Here is a 19,484-nt window from a genome sequence, read left to right as displayed (position 1 = left end):
ATATTCCTCTTAAGGGAATTTGTCCTGGAAGCAGGACTGGATGCTGATGCTGCCTTGGACTGTGATTCTTTCAGATCGTGGATGTCAAATGCTAAAAGTCTTTAGCCATCTGCGACTTTCACAGAACCATGGAGCTCAAAGAGTCACCTAGGAGTCAATTAGGGGTACTAGAACATCCCATTTCAGTGCATATTCTCTCTCTTGTCCTTCTCTCCTAGCAACTGTCTGACTCACATATGACTTGGAAAATGTTAACTCTGTAATTTATATCCTTGTCTGTGCTATGATTATTGCCAAGTTGTTTATGTCAGTCTTCAGAGTGTGGAATGCTGAAGAGTGTCTATGGAAACTGAGGCTGTACTTTGGAATTCCTTTTAGTTATTAGGTATGCATTGTATGGTCCAGCAATTTGACCCCTGATCTCTGCTTTTTTTTTTTTTCCTCTCTAGCACTGGCTTGAACCTAACAAGTCCATCTTCAAGCAAATGAAATGTAAGTGTCAATCTGTGACTTTACTTTTGCTACAGTGTGTTCAAAGATAGATATTCTTCCCTGACAAACTTCCTCCTGCCAGGGGAAAAACAGAGTTGAAGAGGTGTTGCGGGGAGTGGGGGCTTCCCTCTCCCCAGGAGAGCTCTGTATCTTCTCCCCTCTTTTTCTATGACCCTCGCCTGCACCAGCATCCTATGGTCTCCGGGCCTTTCCCCCCTACACCCCCCCCCACCATCTTGCCCTCATATTTGATATTTGAACAGGGGCTTTGGAATTGGATGGTTAAATACCTCTTAAATACAATCACCAGGTACCTGGTTCCTTTTGATTACGAGGGTTGCTAGTCAGTCGTTAAGTGTGGGAGGGGGTGCAGTATTATGGAAGATGGGAGAAGCAGATGTGTCTGGAAACTAAAATTTTGCCAATGACTTTGCTGAAGACTGTATCATTCTTTTCCATTCCTTGAACTCCCTAAAATGAAAAACGATTTTTTTTTTTTCTGGGCAATTGTTTTAAATCTCCGATGTTCTGAACTTTTTTTTTTTTAACCAGTGAGCTCTTGGGGAAGTTGGCTTGGGTAACGACATCTCTCTGGCACCCCCTGGTCGTCCACCTGGGACCCTATGAGGAGGGTATTCACTGGTAATCCTGGGTGACATGATGTTTTGTTCTGGCCACTCATGCCAGACTGTAGCCAACCTGCTTTTATTTATGGTTTGGAGGAGAATTTCTGAAATTCACCTCAGAAACTTACTGCCTGCCCCCAAATCCACTTATCCCTCCACATCCACTTTCCCAGGGCTCTGAAATGCAGGTGATAAATCAGTTTCTCATCAGAGGTTAGGTGAATGCATATTATGTCACTTGTCATCATTCAAGGGATTCTTTCCTTTTTTGAATATGAAGAAATTATTCCGGGCAGGGTTTTCAGGTGAAAGAAGGAAGAAACTGAACATGGACTACAAACTAGCAGCCAGCGTATCTCTTCTTTAACTGTCTTCTTTTTCCCTGCCTCCCTGTCCCTTTCTCCCTGTCTTCCTCCCTTCCCATTCCTCCTTCTCTCGGTCCTTTTCTTTTCCTTCCCCTCCCTCTTCCATCCTTCAAGGGCAAACTCTGTCTGGCTAGTGAGGAAGGATGGTTCAGATTACACAAGTGCAGCAGTGGGTGTGGAAAGTCCAGGGAGGCCAGGCTGCTCTGGCGAGGCTGGAACAGAGTTGGGGTGGGACTGGAGCAGAATTGGGGCAAGACCGGAACAGAGTTAGGATGTACATCCAAATGGAAGTAGTAGGACAGGCCGGGCACAGTAGCTCACGCCTGTAATCCCAGCACTTTAGGAGGCTGAGGTGGGTGGATCACGAGGTCAAGAGATTGAGACCATCCTGGCCAACATGGTGAAATCCCATCTTTACTAAAAATACAAAAATTAGCTGGGTGTGGTGGCATGCGCCTGTAGTCCCAGATACTTGGGAGGCTGAGGCAGGAGAATTGCTTGAACCCAGGATGCGGCGGTTGCAGTGGGCAGAGATCATGCCACTGCATCATTCCAGCCTGGGTGACAGAGCGAGACTCCATCTCAAAAAAAAAAAAAAAAAAAAAAAAAAAAAAAAAAGGAGACTGCATATAGTATGATATGCAGGATAATGAGAATGAGCTAAAATGCCTGAGAAAAAAATTGCTGATTCCTGGCTTTTGTTCCTTAACTACAGAACGTTGACATTTTTGTTTATATATTTGAAAATATTTAGACTATTTTCCAGTATACTAAATGGTTCTTTGACTTTGGTTCTTATTAAATAAATGCCATGCAATATTTTCCTTTTGTCCTTAAGCCATACCCAGTTTTGAAATAGAAATTTATCTTTGAAGGCATTTCAATACTTAATAGAAGCAAAAATTAAACTTTGTGAGAAGTTTAAAACTTGTGAGAAATTTAGTGCTTAAGAGCATTGTCTCTATAATACAGCAAATCTGAACAACCAACTAAAATGTATAATTTTTTTTTAAAGACAGGGTCACATTCTGTCACCCAGGCTTTAGTGCAGTGGTGCAATCTTGGCTTACTGCAATCTCACCTCCCAGGTTCAAGCGATTCTTGTGCCTCAGCCTCCCAAATAACTGGGACTATGGGTGGGCACTACTGTGCCTGGCTAATTTTTGTGTTTTTAGTAGAGACCGGATTTCACCATGTTCGCCAGGCTGGTCTCGAACTTCTGATCTTAGGTGATCTGCCCCCCTCTGCCTCCCAAAGTATTGGGATTACAGACGTGAGCCACTGCACCCACCCTAAAACACATAATGTTTCATCAGAATGGCGCGAAGATTGGCATTTGACTACTGGCCAGTTTTAATCGAATGACAAATGAAATCTGAATCTGGAAAATAGAATTGTGTAAAATTCAGTGTCTGAACCAGACAGGGTAACTCACTGGTTCTAGGACTGCAAGGGTCTTACCCACCACCCAATCCCTGTTGTATTGCTAAAGACATTACCGAACAAAAAATTATGTAATTTTCTCAAGATCACAAACCTAGTTTGATTGTTGTTGTTGATGATGTCTTTCAAAATGAAGAATTTCTGTGTTCTTGTACATATGCCCTAGAAATATTAACTTTACTGTAAATTAGAAAATTTTTAAACTAGGGCTTTTATATTGTTAATCCAGAGAGACCAAGTCCAACCCTGGGGACTTGTCCATGAATTTATCCAAAGAGTCTGGTCACAGAACCCCAGTGGCTTCATCCTTTTATGCTCGTATCACCTTTCAGTAGGCAATGGCTGCAGAATTCCTTGGAGGAACTCTTTCTCACTCACAGAGGATGATAGACCTTCAGGTCTTTCTCTCTGACCCTATTAAGATCCTTCTGACTATGGATGTTCCCAGGAATGATGTTTCCCAGGGTTGGCTGAAGGTCAGCTATCCTGATGAACAAACCTTTTACAAAGGCGTTATTATTTTTTACCAGGTAAAAAAAATCATGTTTGTGTTTTTTCAAACAGTTTAGAAAGATTTAAAATGAAGACAAAAACTATTTCCTTGCTCCTCCCCCTATATCAAGCTCACCCCAAAGAAATAACAATTGAGAACAATCTTTCGTATATCATTCCAAGAATTTCTATGAATGTATACAATCCCCCAACATATATGTCCTTTGATAAACAGCAATGAGATCAATCTCTGTATATTGTTCTTCATCTTGTTATTTTTTCTTGATTAATTTTAGAAATTTAAAAATATCAGTAATTGATGATTGGTCTCATTTAAAAAATGGTTTTCTGAGTTAATTGTATGCATATATATTATTTAGAGATGGAGTCTCACTCTGTAGCCCAGGCTGGAGTGCAGTTGCGTGATCTTGGCTCACTGCAACCTCTGCCTCCCTGGTTAACGCTGTTCTCCTGCCTCAGTCTCTCTGAGTAGCTGGGATTACAGGCACGTGCTACCACACCCAGCTAATTTTTGTACTTTTAGTAGAGACAGGGTTTCTCCAGATTGGCCAGGCTGGTCTTGAACTCCTGATCTCAGGTGGTCCACCCACTTTGGCCTCCCAAAGAACTGAGATTACAAGTGTGAGCCACTGCACCTGGCCTATAATATATTTATTAATGGAGATCAAGGTGGTTTTGGTGGTTTCTGGTATTTTGCTGTCGTAAATTATACTGCAATAAACATGCTGTATACAGTATTGCATCTTGTGAAAGTACATCTGTGCTAAAAATTCCTAGAAATGGGCCAGGTGTGATGGCTCATGCCTGTAATCCCAGCACTTTGGGAGGCCGAGACGGGTGGATCACGACGTCAGGAGATCGAGACCATCCTGGCCAACATGGTGAAACCCCGTCTCTACTAATAATACAAAACTTAGCTGGGCATGGTGGCACTGTAATCCCAGCTATTTGGGAGGTGGAGGCAGGAGAATCGCTTGAACCAGGGAGTCGGAGGTTGCAGTGAGCTGAAATTGCGCCACTGCACTCCAGCCTGCACAACAAGCTCGAACTCTGTCTCAAAAAAAAAAAAATCCTAGAAATAGAATAAGTAGATCTAAAGATATATACATTTCAAATTTCCTTGGTGATAAATATCTAGTTAAGGAGCTTGTAGCCATTTAAATCTAATGACACAAAATTTACAAAAAATCGAATGACACAAATGACACAATCTGTCTCCCACAAATATTACCTGAGAATGCTTGTTTCCCCAAAACTTGTTGAAAATAGGGATAAATTTATTTTTCAAGTTTATGAAGGAAGAGAAATGTCTGTTTAATTGAAAAGCTAATTAATTACACAGTTACTTAATTTGGTATACATTTTTACATTAAGATGTTTCTTAAATCAAAGTCTTATTTCTCCTCTGAGCTTAGAAGAGATGCTAATATTTTAATTTTTAAATTAACGTAGCCTGCAGCCCCAGCTACTCGGGAGGCTAAGGCAGAAGAATAGCGGGAACTTGGGAGGCGGAGCTTGCAGTGAGCTGAGATTGTGCCACTGCACTCCAGCCTGGGTGACATAGCGAGACTCTGTCTCAAAAACAATAATAATAATAAATAAAGTAAAAAATTAATTAACATATGGTAAAATTGACTTTATTTCTTTATTTTTGTGTGCAGTTCTGTGAGCCTTTACTCATATAGATTTTTGCGACCACCAACATAGACAGGATGCCCAACAGTGTCCTTGTTTTCATCACACCAAAAACCTGCCTGTGCTGTGCCTTTGTGGTGACATCACTGCCTTCCAACCACTCACAACCACTGGTCTGTTTCATGCCAGTATAGTTTTCTTTTTTGAATATATAATATAAATGGAATCATACAGGATGTAATTTTTGAGATCAGCTTTTACTCAGGATAATAGCTCTGAGATTCATCCAAGTTGCTGTGTTTATCAATATATAATAGAAGAACACAACAAAAGTAGAAGCTAGTCTTTGAAAATATCAAGAAAACTGATGAATTTTTAGCAAAATGGAGGAGATAAAAAAAAAGAGGGAGAAGACACAAATTACCAATATCGGGAACAAAAGAAGGGGCATTACTACAGATCCCACAGAACAACTCTAGGCACAGAAATTTGATCGCTTAGATGAAATAGAGCTCTTCCTCAAAAGCCATGATTTAGCAAAACTCACCCAAAATAAAATATATAACTTGAGCAGTCTTATAACTATAAAAGAAATTAGACTTAAGATTTTCCAGAAAAGAAATCTCCAGCACATTTGCTGTTCCTACTGTTGCAACCAGCACTTCCTTTTCTATTCCTCAAGCCAAAATTAGGAGCATCTTCTGGAGTATTCTTTTTAGGAGCTGATGCCCACTTTCATGTGTCTCCTGGCTTCTGTCCAGAGGATACTGGAGGGAGAATCGTGCTGAATTTACCACTAGTTAGCAGGGCCCTTTGCCTTCTCATCTTCCTTTCCAATCCGCTTGCTCCTATTTACTTTTCAGAGCCCTTGAATACTTGCTGCATGTATTCTGCTGGGTTTTATAGCTGCATTCAGTGAAAGAGATGGAGTGGGGTGCAATTAACCCATTCTACCTGGAATTAGAACCTTAAAATCAAACTTTTAATTATTGCTTTTCTATTAGGTAAAAATGCAGGTGGGCTTCATGATTGGGCAGTGCTGAGGGAACACCCTTCTCATTTTTCTATGCCATTGCCATGTTCATAGGTACAAATGTGGACTGAGATGTTGATCCATTTTTTGTTTCTTTAAGAGTATTCAGATAACAGTTTGCCTTCAAACAAAGTGTTAACTGAATTGCATATTTTTGAATGTTTGGTTTTGCAGAGTCCTTGCTTTTCATGAAGGGATGTTGCTATGCAACATGACAGTGACTTCTCACTAAGAATTTTTTTTTTTTTTTTTTTTTTTTTTTGAGACAGAGTTTCACCCTGTCACACAGGCTGGAGTGCAGTGGCATGATCTTGGCTCACTGCAACCTCCGCCTCCTGAGTTCAAGCGATTCTTGTGTCTCAGCCTCCTGAGTAGCTGGGATTACAGGCATATGCCACTACACCCTGCTATAACAGAGTTTTTAGCCTTGACTGCGTAACTGTGGAATGTGGCCCAATGTGTATACATGAAGTGGCACATATCAAGAGGACAGATAATGTATGTTCTACAGGATTTTTGTAGCTGTTCAAATTATATTAGCATGAAAAAAATTTTAAAGTTACACACTATGACTCGTGCAGAAATGCAATATTGTTTTCCTATGACTGAATTCAACTTGCTTGTGATTTTCTTCTTTCTTTGAGGGCAAAGCATTTAATCTTGTCACTTCAGTTTAACTCAGGATTTGCTAGTTTACTTTTTGTTTTCATTTTTTGAGACAGAGATTCGCTCTTGTCGCCCAGGGTGGAGTACAATGGCACAATCTCAGCTCACTGCAACCTCCTCCTCCTGGGTTCAAGCAATTCTCCTGCCTCAGCCTCCCGAGTAGCTGGGATTACAGGCGCCTGCCACGATGCCTGGATAATTTTTTTGTATTTTTAGTAGAGATGGGGTTTCATCATGTTGGCCAGGCTAGTCTTAAACTCCTGAACTCAAGTGATCCACCTGCCTCAGCCTCCAAAAGTGCTGGGATTACAGGCGAGAGCCACAGAGCCTGGCCTAGGATCTGCTAGTGTAGAATTTGATCACTTTCAGAAAATTGCTCAGTCAATACATAATTTAAATGTAATTGCTTGAAAACCCATACTCCATACTGGCTTTTTTTCCTTCCACATGAAGAGCTTTTCCCTTTCTCTGCACCCCAGAATGGCATCATGAGGCCAGAGAAACTTATGTACTGTCTCGGTAGTGAGGGTGACCTGTCTCTCATGTACATTCCCTGAGTTTTCCTCGGTGTGTCTCAGGTTGTTGGCATCTTTCCCCACTGCATCCTCTCTGGATGGAACCGGTCCCACCTGACTTTTGAGTGGGGTTGGTGTGTGCTGCTGGGGTCAGTGGTTCCTGCCATGGCCTCAGGGTGCAAGTCTCTAGACGCTGTCCTCTTGTGGCCTGCACTCCAAGTCTCTTTCTCATTGGCACTCCGCACATCTGTATTCACCTCTTGGACAGGCAGGAACTACTCAGCCTCAGAGAAACTTGTGTACGCTATCTTAGGCTTCCTCTCTGCCTAAACACACCATGCCACCATTTCTTTAGTACAAAAATTTCAGTAAAATTTTCAGAGTTCCGCACAGAAGAGTTTCCCACAACTACCCTGGGGTCCCTTTCATCTTGCCCCTTACACCTCACTCCGTTCAGCCAAGCCGGTAGTGTTGAGGGATGCTGGATCCTTCTCAGAGACCCAAATGGTGTCCTAAACTTGGTTTTGTCCTCTGTAACTCTCTCCAGGCTCTCCACTTGCCTTCCCTAGCCATGCCCTACCCACAACAAATGCCTTTTCTCTTTGGATATGAGATTAATATCCTAAAACAATAGCTGTCTTATACACAAGCGCTAACTGTTTTTCAAATGTAATGGGGGAAAAGTGCTATTATTTACAATAACAGTAACAAGTAAAAATAAACGTCTTATAAATAAATGTTAACAGATTCGTGCCAGATTGGTATGACTAAAACTGTGAAATCCTATTGTAGCATTGTTGTAGAGTAGATAAAAAGCTCCAAAAATGAAGACATCTCATATTTCGGTTAATATTCTTAATAAAGTCAATTCTTCATAAATTAATATGTACATTCAATGGTTCTCAAATTAAAAATTCAGTGAGATTCTTTACGGCATTTAACAATGTTCTTAAGACTCATTTGCAAAGGCAACATGCTCAATGCTATCCAATAAATACATAAAAAGACCACTGGTGGGTCCTTATTCTGTTGGATAGTAAACCAAGGCATGTGAGCTATAGCAATTTAAGGAGACATAGTAAGAGACACATATAGTAATTAAGATATAGAGCCAGAAATGGGAAAATAATCAGTGGAACAGAAAAAAAAGCAGTTCCCAGTCCCCACACCAATCCATTATTTATGGAATATGGGTTATGGTAAAGATTGTATTTCATACAAGGGGCAGATAAATTTTTATTCAAGGCATTCTTTTAAGGCATGATTTTTGAATTGTCTTTCCACCTGTTTGGGGTTGGGAAAAAGGACATTGCTCACACAATTCACAGGATTAATTCTAGATGTACTCAAAAGCCAAATATGTTTAACAATCTATAAAAGTTTTAGGTAAAAATTTAAGAATATGTTTTATAATCATGGTATAGCCCAGGGCTTCCTGAGGAAAATACGAAACCCAGAAACAATGAAGCAAAATCCTGACAAATTTGTGCAAAAGCTAAACTTTTGAACTAGAATACTTTGTTTATTTGCAGAGTAGAATTTTTTTTTTTTTTTTCTGGAGATGGAGTCTCGCTCTGTCGCCCAGGCTGGAGTGCAGTGGTATGATCTCGGCTCACTGCAACCTCCGCCTCCCGGGTTCAAGCAATTCTCCTGCCTCAGCTTCCTGAGTAGCTGGGACTATAGGTGCATGTCACTACGCCCAGCTATTTTTTGTATTTTTAGTAGAGATGGATTTTCACCATGTTGGCCAGGATGGTCTCAATCTCTTGACCTCATGACGCCCCCGCCTCAGTCTCCCAAAGTGCTGGGATTACAGGCATAAGCCACCATGCCCAACCAGAGTAGATTCTTAGTAAATGTTTGTTGAATGAATGACTGTAAAGCAAATTAAAGCACAGGGAATATAATAGGAAGAACATTTGCCCAACATATAACGAGTAGAAATATGCAGAATGTATTATGTATGATGCTACAAACCAACAGATGAACCACTCAATATAAAAATATGCAAAAGACTCAGACAAGGAATAAAAATAAATGACCAAGAAGCTCACAAACAGATGCTCAATATCATTAGCTATGAAGGAAATGCAAATTAGAATAAGATATTTTTATTTCCTATACTGAGAAAATTGTAATTATTGATAATATCCAGTTGATGAGGATGAGGGTAACACTTCTGGTGAAAGTGTATAAACTGATAAAGCCACTTTGGAGGGTAATCTGGTTGTATCTTTCAAGATTAAAAATGCCTATGTCTCTTGGTCCAGCAAATCAATTACTACAAATCTATCTGTAGCAAAATTTTTTCACTCACAGGTGTATATTAAGCAAGGATGTTTATTACAGCATTGCTTATAACATGGAGAAAGCAATAAAAATGCCAGTAATTTTTGCAAGGATAAATTATGTGTGTATACATAGTCATTTAAAAAAACAGGCAGACATGTATTATTGACATGGAAAGGCTTATTAGATATATTGTTGAGTTTAAAAATCAGATTAAAATACCACATGAAGAATGATACTTTTATATAAAAGTAGAATTATTTTGTGCGACTATATAGTGCATGGAAGAAGGACTGGAAAGATGTATACTTAACTGTGGTTACCTCTGGGGAACAGAGTGGAATATTGGGACATGAGGCTTTTGCATTTTATTATATATAGTTATGTTGCACTCATATCTTTTACCATGAGAATATATTCTGATATGATTTCGTAATGAAAATAAAATAAACAAAAGGAGAGAAATCTTTATGCAAAACAAGGAAGGAAGGGAGGAAGGAGGGAAGGAAGTAAAGAAGGAAGGAAGGAGGGAGGAAGGAGGGAAGAAAGGGAGGAAGTAAAGAAGGAAGGAGGGAGGGAAGGAAGGAAGGAGGGAAGGAAGGAAGGAAAAAGGAAGAAAGGAAGGAAGGAAGAAGGAAGTAGGGTGCATATGCATTAAGCATGTTCTATAGAAACAGAGACTGAAATGAAAGAAAGCTCACTTACTCTTCTAAACAAGCTCTCCACTTAATCCTGGCTGGTGCCTGTCTGAGACCTGATTAGCGCAGCAAGGTAGTTAAGATCCTATTCTTGCCCTATTTACCAGAGACTGTGCTGCTGCCAAGCACCCTGAAGGGGCAGGGGTGCTTGGAAATGGCTTCTGCATGCAAATCAGGGTAGGGAGGACCCCCCCCCGCCTCTGCATAACACATGCATACAACTCAGCCATTACAGCAGTACTGAGTCAAGTTGCTGCTGGCTGATGACAATGGTGCTCAGAAGTTGTGATGGCACTCCCTGGAAACCTGGGCTGGCATGGAATTCCTGACTGTGATGGTGATAGTCTTGGTACTTAATGTTTATGTCTCATTCCTTAGCGTTCCAACATCCCCCTTGGGGCTAATCCAACAAAGAGCTCTCTTGCTAATGAATTATTTTTTGTCAGTAGGAAATTGAGATAGATAGATAGATAGAGAGAGAGAGAGAGAGAGAGATCCAAGAGCGTTGATTTTGCTCTGGTGTAAAGCCACAGGTCTCAATACTCATGAGGCCAGCTTGGATGCTTGACTCTCAACTCTATTTGTCCTTCCAGTTTTCCCCTTGCTGAGTGTGTTAGTTTCTTTGGGCATCCATAAGAAAGTATCACATACTGGGTGGCTTGAAACAATAGAAATCTATTTGCTTACAGTTCTGGAGGCCCGAAGTCTGAAACTAAGTTGTCAGCAGGGCCGCGCTCCCTCCGAAGGCTCTGGGGAAGAATGCTTCTTGTGTCTTCTGGCTTCTGCTGGTTTCCTGCAGTCCTTGGCCTTCCTTGGCTTGTAGCTGCCTCACTCCACACTCTGCCTCCATCTTCACATGGGGTCTCCTTATGTTTCTCTGTGCCCTGTGTCAAAGTCTCACTCTCCTTTCTCTTATAAAGATATCAGTCAATGGATTTAGTGACCACCCTAACCTAGTATGACTTCATTGTAATTAATTAATCAATTACATTTACAAAGACTCTATTTCCAAATAGGGTTCCATTCCGAGGTTCTAGGTGGATGTGGGTTTTTTAGACCTCCTGTACTCCTCAGCATTTTTCTCTAGCCTCTTTCTTTAGCTTACTACCTCCAGCCCCCTTTGTGCACGTTGTTCTTTTTTGCTGACCTTGGTCACATGCTTTTGACAGGAAAGCTTTGCACAATTCATTTCTTCCAATCCCTATTGTGGCTGAAACCCTGCCTGCAGAAGGAGGGGCAGCCTATCCCATCATCCTCATTTGTGTACCCATACTTGTCTAATCATAATCTCCACCACTGGGTTTGGAAAATTTCTTCACCTGCTCCATGGCTTTGTATAAAAGATGATGCATGTTATGGATTCACAATAAATGCTTTCTGACTAGGATTAAGATGCTCTTTTTAGAGCAGAAGTGGACGTTCAAATGCCATTTTCTTTACAAAAAAAAAGCAAAACATACAACTGAACACAGCTCATTACATAAATAAAAAAGTACAAAGTCCCCAAGTACTATGGTTTAGTTTTGGATGCCTTTGTTCTTCCCAGTTTTCTTCTCCCCAGAGTTTCTTTCCAGGAAGAGCAGCTGTGATTTTTGTTTCAGCCATGGAGAGTCTCCAGCTTTGGACACCTCTTTACCTTATTCGAGAGACAGCTCATTAGGTTGGGCCAGGTATCTGTTATTCTCCCAAGTTCAATCGTTTCATCAGAATTTTTATATTTGATCCTTCTCCTGGAAAGTTAATGCAATTTGAGCCTAAAAATAGTTTCCATGCTGTGCTCATTCTTTGTTTCCCAATATGGAAGGAGAGGATAGTAACAATAGTAATGACAAAAGGCTTAATTTTATAGCATGCAGTTCTAAATGGTGTACACATTTGACAAGCCATAGATTTCTAATTCTTAACTTTATGCTTATGCGATGATTGGTGGCAACACTGACATCATTTTGACTGGATGTAGTAGTGTGTGCAGGGGTTTCAGGGAGTACCTAGCACTCCTCATGGGAAGGAGGGTAGTGTGACAGGAGTAGTAGGGGAAGCAGAAGGAATAGGGAGCCTCTCCTGGGGGAAGTCCTCATATCTCTGGGGCAGTACTTCCAGGGGCTTCCTTCTTCTTTCAGGAATGCCCGCATTCTTTCTTAAAGGCCCACACAACTCAAAACTACACGTGTTGGCAGCATGAGCATCTGAATGATAACCATGATAGGCATGGGGTTCCATGCTCTGTGTATGAGTACTAGAGGTGGTTCAGGTGTGGGTGAAGTGGGTAGGAAGGCTTTGTTCATGTCTCCCTTTGGTGAGAGAGCCTTTATAGTGCCTGATTTTGGGATGTAACTTAACAGTATAAAATCTCAATACCAAATTATATAAGTAGTTGAATTTTGCTGTTACAGTTGTTATTTCTACATATTGATTTACACCTACCAACATGACTCCAAGGGTCTGGCTAGTTGTACAACATCAGCAGCAAAGAGATTCCTGGGTCTCTTGCCTTCAGTTTCATGTGTTCTTGCTAACATTTTGGCTAAAATGTTTAGGTCACTGTACCCTTGGCTCAGGCAGCAAAGCTGTCCTTTAGATGCCAAGGCTGCCAAATATCTCTTCATATACACACCTGTCTCATGCCCACTTCTTCCTCACTCCTGCCTGGGAGATGACAGTGCCCCCTCACTCTTTCAACCAAGGTAAAAGGCAAGGTAACATTGAAGGACGTGACTTTAACCATGTTGATTTCTTCCCCGCATTTTAGAGTAACAATAACTCCCATGCACTCAGTCCACAGGTCTCAGCAGGCTGCAGAGTGCTCTGCAGTCATGAGCTCACGTTATCCTCATCGCGGTCTCTACAACAGGTTGCAGGCCACACCTTGTCACCACCTATGTTCATATGGCCTTTGGTCTAGGAATAGGTTTTACATTTTTAAATGGTTGAAAAAAATCAAAAGATATATAAGATTTTTGTGGCGTACAAAAATCATACAAATTCAAACTTCAGTGTTTTATTGGAGCATAGCTATACACATTTGTTTATAGCTTGGTGGTGGCTGCTTCTCTACTACAACAACTGGGTGGAGTCGTTGAGATGGAAAACTTGAGGCTTCCAAAGTTGAAAATATTTATTCTCTAGCCTTTTACAGAGAAAGTTTGATGCCCTGCTCTCTGTGGTTGGTTCCATTATTATTCCCATTTTACAGCTGAGGAAATGGAGGCAGGGAGTTTTAAGTTTGGACACAGCAATTTGTTCAAATGACAAACTTGAGGTTAGAAGTGTTGGACCCCAAAGTCTCTTTTCAAGCTTTTCCTGAGCAGGCATAGGCAGACAGAGAATTCAGAGACCAAGGATTTGTGAGGCAACCACTCAGCATTCCAATCTCCCCTAAGAGAGTCCTCTGAGTGACTCTAGTCAGTGCCTACGTGTGTGTGTGGGCATGCCTGTGTGTGATAAAAGCACAGGAGGGAACTGTAACAAGAGGAAGATGAATTAAACATGATTCTAAAAACCTGTCTCTGCTTTGGAAGCTGGGGAAACACAGTGATTATCATTTCAGTAAGAGTGGGGGAAGGATCATCACTGTTGCTGATGAAGCTGATAGTAACAGTTGTTGTTTAATGATTATAATCATTTCCATGTAGAAGAGAGCAGTCGTGAATGTAGCCTGCAATCTCTGCGGCTGGCTTATTTACACATATTTCTAGAGTCACAGTTGGAGAATGAGTGAGCAATGTTCTGCCCTTTAGGTGCTCAAGCGTCATTTTGCATATGTGCAGAGGTAGTGTATGCTTTCGAACCATTTCATTATTGAATGCAGCACATTTGAAACCATTAGCATCACTGTACGTGGCATGTGCACAACAGGAATATAGGCAACAGTGACCAAGCTGAGAATAAAATCAAGAACTCAATCCCTTTCACAATAGCTGCAAAAAAAAAAAAATAAAAAAATAAAAACTTAAGAATATACCTAACCAAGGAGGTGAAAGACCTCTACAAGGGAAACTACAAAACACTACTGAAAGAAATCATAGACAGTACAAACGGAAACACATCCCATGCTCATGGATGGATAGAGTCAATATTGTGAAAATGACCATACCGCTAAAGGCAATCTACAAATTCAATGTAATTCCCATCAAAATACCACCATCATTCTTCACAGAACCAGAGAAAACAATTCTAAAAACCATATGGAACCGAAAACGAGCCCACATAGACAAAGCAAGACTATGCAAAAAGAAAAAATCTGGAGGGATCACATTACCCAACTTCAAACTAAATACTATAAGATCATAGTCACCAAACAGCATGGTACTGGTATAAAAATAGGCACATAGACCAATGGAACAGAACAGAAAACCAAGAAGTAAAGCCAAATACTTACAGCCAACTGATCAACAAAGCAAACAAAAACGTGAAATGGGGAAAGGACACCCTATTCAACAAATGGAGCTGGGATAATTGGCAAGCCACATATAGAAGAATGAAACTGGATCCTCATCTCTCATCTTATACAAAATCAACTCAAGATGGATCAAAGACTTAAATCTAAGACCTGAAACCATTAAGATTCTAGAAGATGACATTGGATAAACCCTTCTAGACATTGGGTTAGGCAAAGACTTCATGACCAAAAACCCAAAAGCAAATGCAACAAAAACAAACATCAATATATGGGACTTAATTAAGCTGAAAAACTTCTGCACAGAAAATAAATAATCAGTAGAGTTAACAGACAACCCGCAGAGTGGGAGAAAATCTTCACAATCTATACATTTGACAGAGGACTAATATCTAGAATCTTCAAAGAACTCAAACAAATCAGCAAGAAAAAAACAAACAGTCGGCTACAGAGCGAGACTCCATCTCAAAAACAAACAAACAAACAAACAGTCCCATCAAAGAGTGGGCTAAGGACATGAATAGACAATTCTCAAAAGAAGATATACAAATGGCCAACACACATATGAGAAAATGCTCAACATCGCTAATGATCAGAGAAATGCAAATCAAAACCACAATGTGGTACGTTACTACTGCAAGAATGGCCATAATTAAAAATAAAAAAATAATCAATGTTGGTGTGGGTGTGGTGGAAAGGGAACACTTTTACAGTGTTGGTGGGGTTGTAAACTAGTACAGCCACTATGGAAAACAGTGTAGAGATTCCTTAAAGAACTAAAAGTAGATCTACCATTTGATCCAACAATTTCACTACTGGGTATCCAGTACCCAGAGAAAAAGAAGTCATTATATGAAAGAGGTAATTGCACACGCATGTTTATAGCAGCAAAATTTGCAATTGCAAAAATATGGAACCAGCCCAAATGCCCATCAGTCAATGAGTGGATAAAGAAAATGTTTTATACACACACACACACACATACATACACACACACACATACATACACACACACACATACATACACACACACACATACATATGCACACACACACACATATATATATACATACACACACACACACACACCATGGAATACTACTCAGCCGTAAAATGGAATGAATTAATGGCATTTGCAGGAATTGAAGACTCTAATTGAGTAATTCAGGAATAGAAAACCAAACATCGCATGTTATCACTCATATGTGGGAGTTAAGCTATGAGCTAAGCTATAAGGCATAAAAATGATGTGATGGACTTTGGGGACTCAGGACAAATGGTAGGGGGTGGTGAGGGATAACAGACTACACATTGGGTACAGTATATACTGCTTGGGTAATGGGTGCACCAAAATCTCAGAAATCATCACTAAAGAACTTATTCATGTAACCAAACACCACCTGTTTCCCAAAAACCTATCGAAATAAAAAAAAATGTTGAAAATAAACTGGGGAGATTTTTCCTAGCTGTAAATCAGAATGTATATGAGAAATATTGTGAGTTTGTATGTATATTTCTGAAATTATGCTTCTGATTTCCCCATGATTCTTTATGATGACTGGAGGAAAATGTTTGGTTTTAAAAAAAAATGCTGCTAAGTGATGTTTCTCTCTCAAAAAATCCTATCTGATCTTTAAAAGATTTGACTGAGGTTTTTGGTCAGAAATAGAAAGAAAGTCCCCCTTTCCCTTTCCCCTCGAGGATCCTGCTCAATTGTTTCCTATCCTCAACTCCATTTCTGGGCAATGGCTCAATGTGGAGATGAGAAATTCTGTCTGTGTTTTATAAACAGCTGTACCTCTCTCCATGTTCTCAGTGTTATGAAATCAGCAAAATGATGCTACCCTGGGATCTGCTGACACAAAAGGGGCCACTGAGCTGCCCCGAGGAAACACTTGGCTCCCCAGCCCTTGTCTGGCAGGTATCAGTTGGCTGTGGGAGAGGAGCCCTGCTGTTCTCAGTGCAATTACAAGCTCTTGGCATTTAAAAGTGGATTTCACTATTTTTTCCCCTTCTCCGCTACTCTGGTGGTATGCTCTGTTTTTAGCACTTACATGGCTGAGTTAATGCTTTTCAGCTGTTGAGTTGAGTTCAACTCAGTCTTCCCCATCCCCTCCCTCCTATTTCCACCTCCCACTTTCCTTCTCTTCTTCTTGTAGGAGTGTTTATCTCAACAAAACACAATCTCACATTTAGATAATGCCCTGTGTGCACGTGCCAGGAGCCGTTTGGATCCACCCAAACACATCTGGAAGGTAGACATGATGCCTGGCACTGTGACTTCTGCACAGCAGGAAAGAGAAATTAGGTGGCTTTCTCAAGATCACTGTTGGACATCCTCTTCAAAACTCAGGGGCTCATTCTCCGGGGGATTTGGAGTTTTCACTGCCCTGTGTACCCCTGTCAAGGGTGCTGAAGCCTGAGTACCACATTAGACAGGGCCAGGACGTCTTCTCCCACAGGGTGGCCATGCTACCCAGTCTAGTAAAGATGCACAGTGGCTGTTCATGATGATACTGTTGGGAGAGGGCTCCAATGCAGGCTGTGGGTTTGCGCAGATAGCTCCTTCATCAGACATTTTCTCTACTGATTCTGCACCAAATATTTGGCACAGATAAGGATCTTTCTTTACGTCATTCCCCTTTCCCTGTAGTTTAAGAATAAGAACACATGGAAGCTGGATTGCGTAGACACTTAGCAGCTTGGAGAAGGGATTAGTCATCACTGTACAAGGGGATTCAAGACCTTGGACATGTCCCAGGGAGTGAATGGGGGCTTCCATGTTGCGTCTGAGAAGGCTCCTTTTCCAGCAGTCATACAGCTGGTGTGGGTGCACCACAGTGCTCAAATGCTGGACTTCTGACCCCAAACCATTGCCACCACACTTGGGGTTAAAGATGACCCCCAACCTCCTTGTTCAATGACTTACAATTTTAAATGATTTGATTTTGAGTGTTTTATGTTTTTGCAAGGTAGTAAAAAGAATTGCACGTACTTCATGGGTTTGATTGGAGTGGGTATGGGAAGAGGGAGCAGAGGTGGCCGTCTTCTCTCATCTGTTACACCTTCTTGGCTTTATTCTTTTCCATAGCACATATGACCTTCTAAAGTCCTGGTATTTCACATATTTATTTTTATTTTTATAACTGTTTACCCCTATTGAATATGTCCTCCATGAAGACAGAATTTCTTTTTAACTTTTATTTTAGATTCAGGGGTTACATGTTTATTAGCTGGATATTTTTCATGATGCCCAGTGTCTATTGTTTCCATCTTTATGTCCATGAGTACCCAATGTTTAGCTCCCACTTCTAAGTGAGAACATGTGGCATTTGTTTTTCCATTCCTGTGTTGATTTGCCTAGGATAATGGCTTCCAGCTACATTCATGTTGCTGCAAAGGATGTGATTTTGTTCTTTTTTATGGCTGCATAGTATTCCATGGTGTATACGTACCACATTTTCTTTATTCAATCCACCATTGATGGGCACTTAGGTTGATTCCATAAGACAGAATTTTTGGCCAGGCATGGTGGCTCACGCCTGTAATCCCAGCACTTTGGGAGGCCAAGGCAGGTGTATCACCTGAGGTCAGGAGTTGGAGACCAGCCTGGCCAACACAGTGAAACCCTGTGTCTACTAAAATTACAAAAAAATAGCTGGGCATTGTGGTGGGTGCCTGTATTCTCAGCTATTCGGGAGGCTGAGGCAGGAGAATTGCTTGAACCCAGGAGTCAGAGGTTGTAGTGAGCTGAGATCGAGCCATTGCACTCTCAGACTGGGCAACAAGAGCCAAATTCTGTCTCAAGAAAAAAAAAAAGAAAGAATTTTTGTCTGTTGACAGCTGCTAACATTTGTGCAATGAATGTTTGTACAACATTTAAACTGTGTCTGTTACCTATAACAATAGATAATTATTGATTGAATTAATCAATTCTCCCTCTAGAAGTAGCTATTGTAACCAACTCCAGAGTTCCTGAATTTTATTCCAGATGTTGAGTGAGAAGAACAGAAGCTGAGAAAAGAGGCTTTCAAAATGTAAATCGTAGGAATTGCTGTAGTGATCCAGATGACAAACTTTTCTAGATCTGTATTTTGATTCTGTCAGAGGGACCAAGGGATGAATGTGATGGCAGGGCCTCAGTGTTCCTCCAGACATCTGCCTCAGAGCCTGGGGTTTATCATTCACCAATTCATTTATCCACACACTCAGAGAATCAGCCTTTTATCAATAATCAGCTCTGGGGATAAAAAGCTGAACAAGACATATTATTCTATACCCTCATGCATCTTGTCATTCATAACTAGATCAGCATTTTGGGGGAAACTATTTATCTTTTTAGCCTGTTCCAGCGCTGTGAAGGAACATTCTTTAGCAGTACTACTTTATAAAATAATAATATAATTTTTGCATCTATTGGTAGAATCTTAAGTAAGTTTCTTAAGGAAAAAGTGCTGCCCCGCCGCCACCAACCCCAACACATTGGCCTCATCAGGCCTGGGTGCAGAGATTGACCTAATCAGTTCAGGTCCCTGGGGCTACTCCTGGATCACTGTGACAGAACTGAGAGGTCCTTCCAACTTATAGGGAAACTCTTCTTTTATTGGTGACATGGGGTCAATGATGTTGGCTAGATATGAGAGAAAAACACAATAGGGCATATATAATGGTAGAAAAAAATAGAAAATGTTAGACTTGAAAAGTGCCTCCTCTTGTTTTTTCCTGCCGCCAGCTCTCATCTCTTCTGTGACAAGGGGTTCAATAATGAGCATATCTCGAGCACCTTGTATTGATTTCTCCTGTGATCATATCC

General features: G+C 40.8%; 2 protein-coding genes across 3 annotated transcripts in view; one reads left to right on the top strand and one right to left on the bottom strand.

The window, feature by feature from the left end:
• Window positions 1-19,484, bottom strand: part of IDNK (IDNK gluconokinase) — an 865,727-nt gene that overhangs the window by 284,813 nt on the left and 561,430 nt on the right. The gene's annotated exons all lie outside the window — the stretch shown is intronic.
• FRMD3 (FERM domain containing 3) overlaps window positions 1-19,484 on the top strand; it is a 293,473-nt gene that overhangs the window by 173,308 nt on the left and 100,681 nt on the right. For both annotated transcript variants that reach the window (XM_050761399.1, XM_050761398.1), the window contains exon 3: window positions 450-492. In XM_050761399.1, coding sequence (XP_050617356.1) covers window positions 450-492 — 43 coding nt within the window. The remainder of the gene's footprint in view (window positions 1-449; window positions 493-19,484) is intronic.

The sequence above is a fragment of the Macaca thibetana genome, chromosome 15 (assembly GCF_024542745.1).
Source record: "Macaca thibetana thibetana isolate TM-01 chromosome 15, ASM2454274v1, whole genome shotgun sequence".
In the NCBI taxonomy this organism is placed as follows: Eukaryota; Metazoa; Chordata; class Mammalia; order Primates; family Cercopithecidae; genus Macaca; species Macaca thibetana.
Note: the sequence above shows the minus strand (reverse complement) of the source record. Positions and strands in the feature narration are given on the sequence as shown.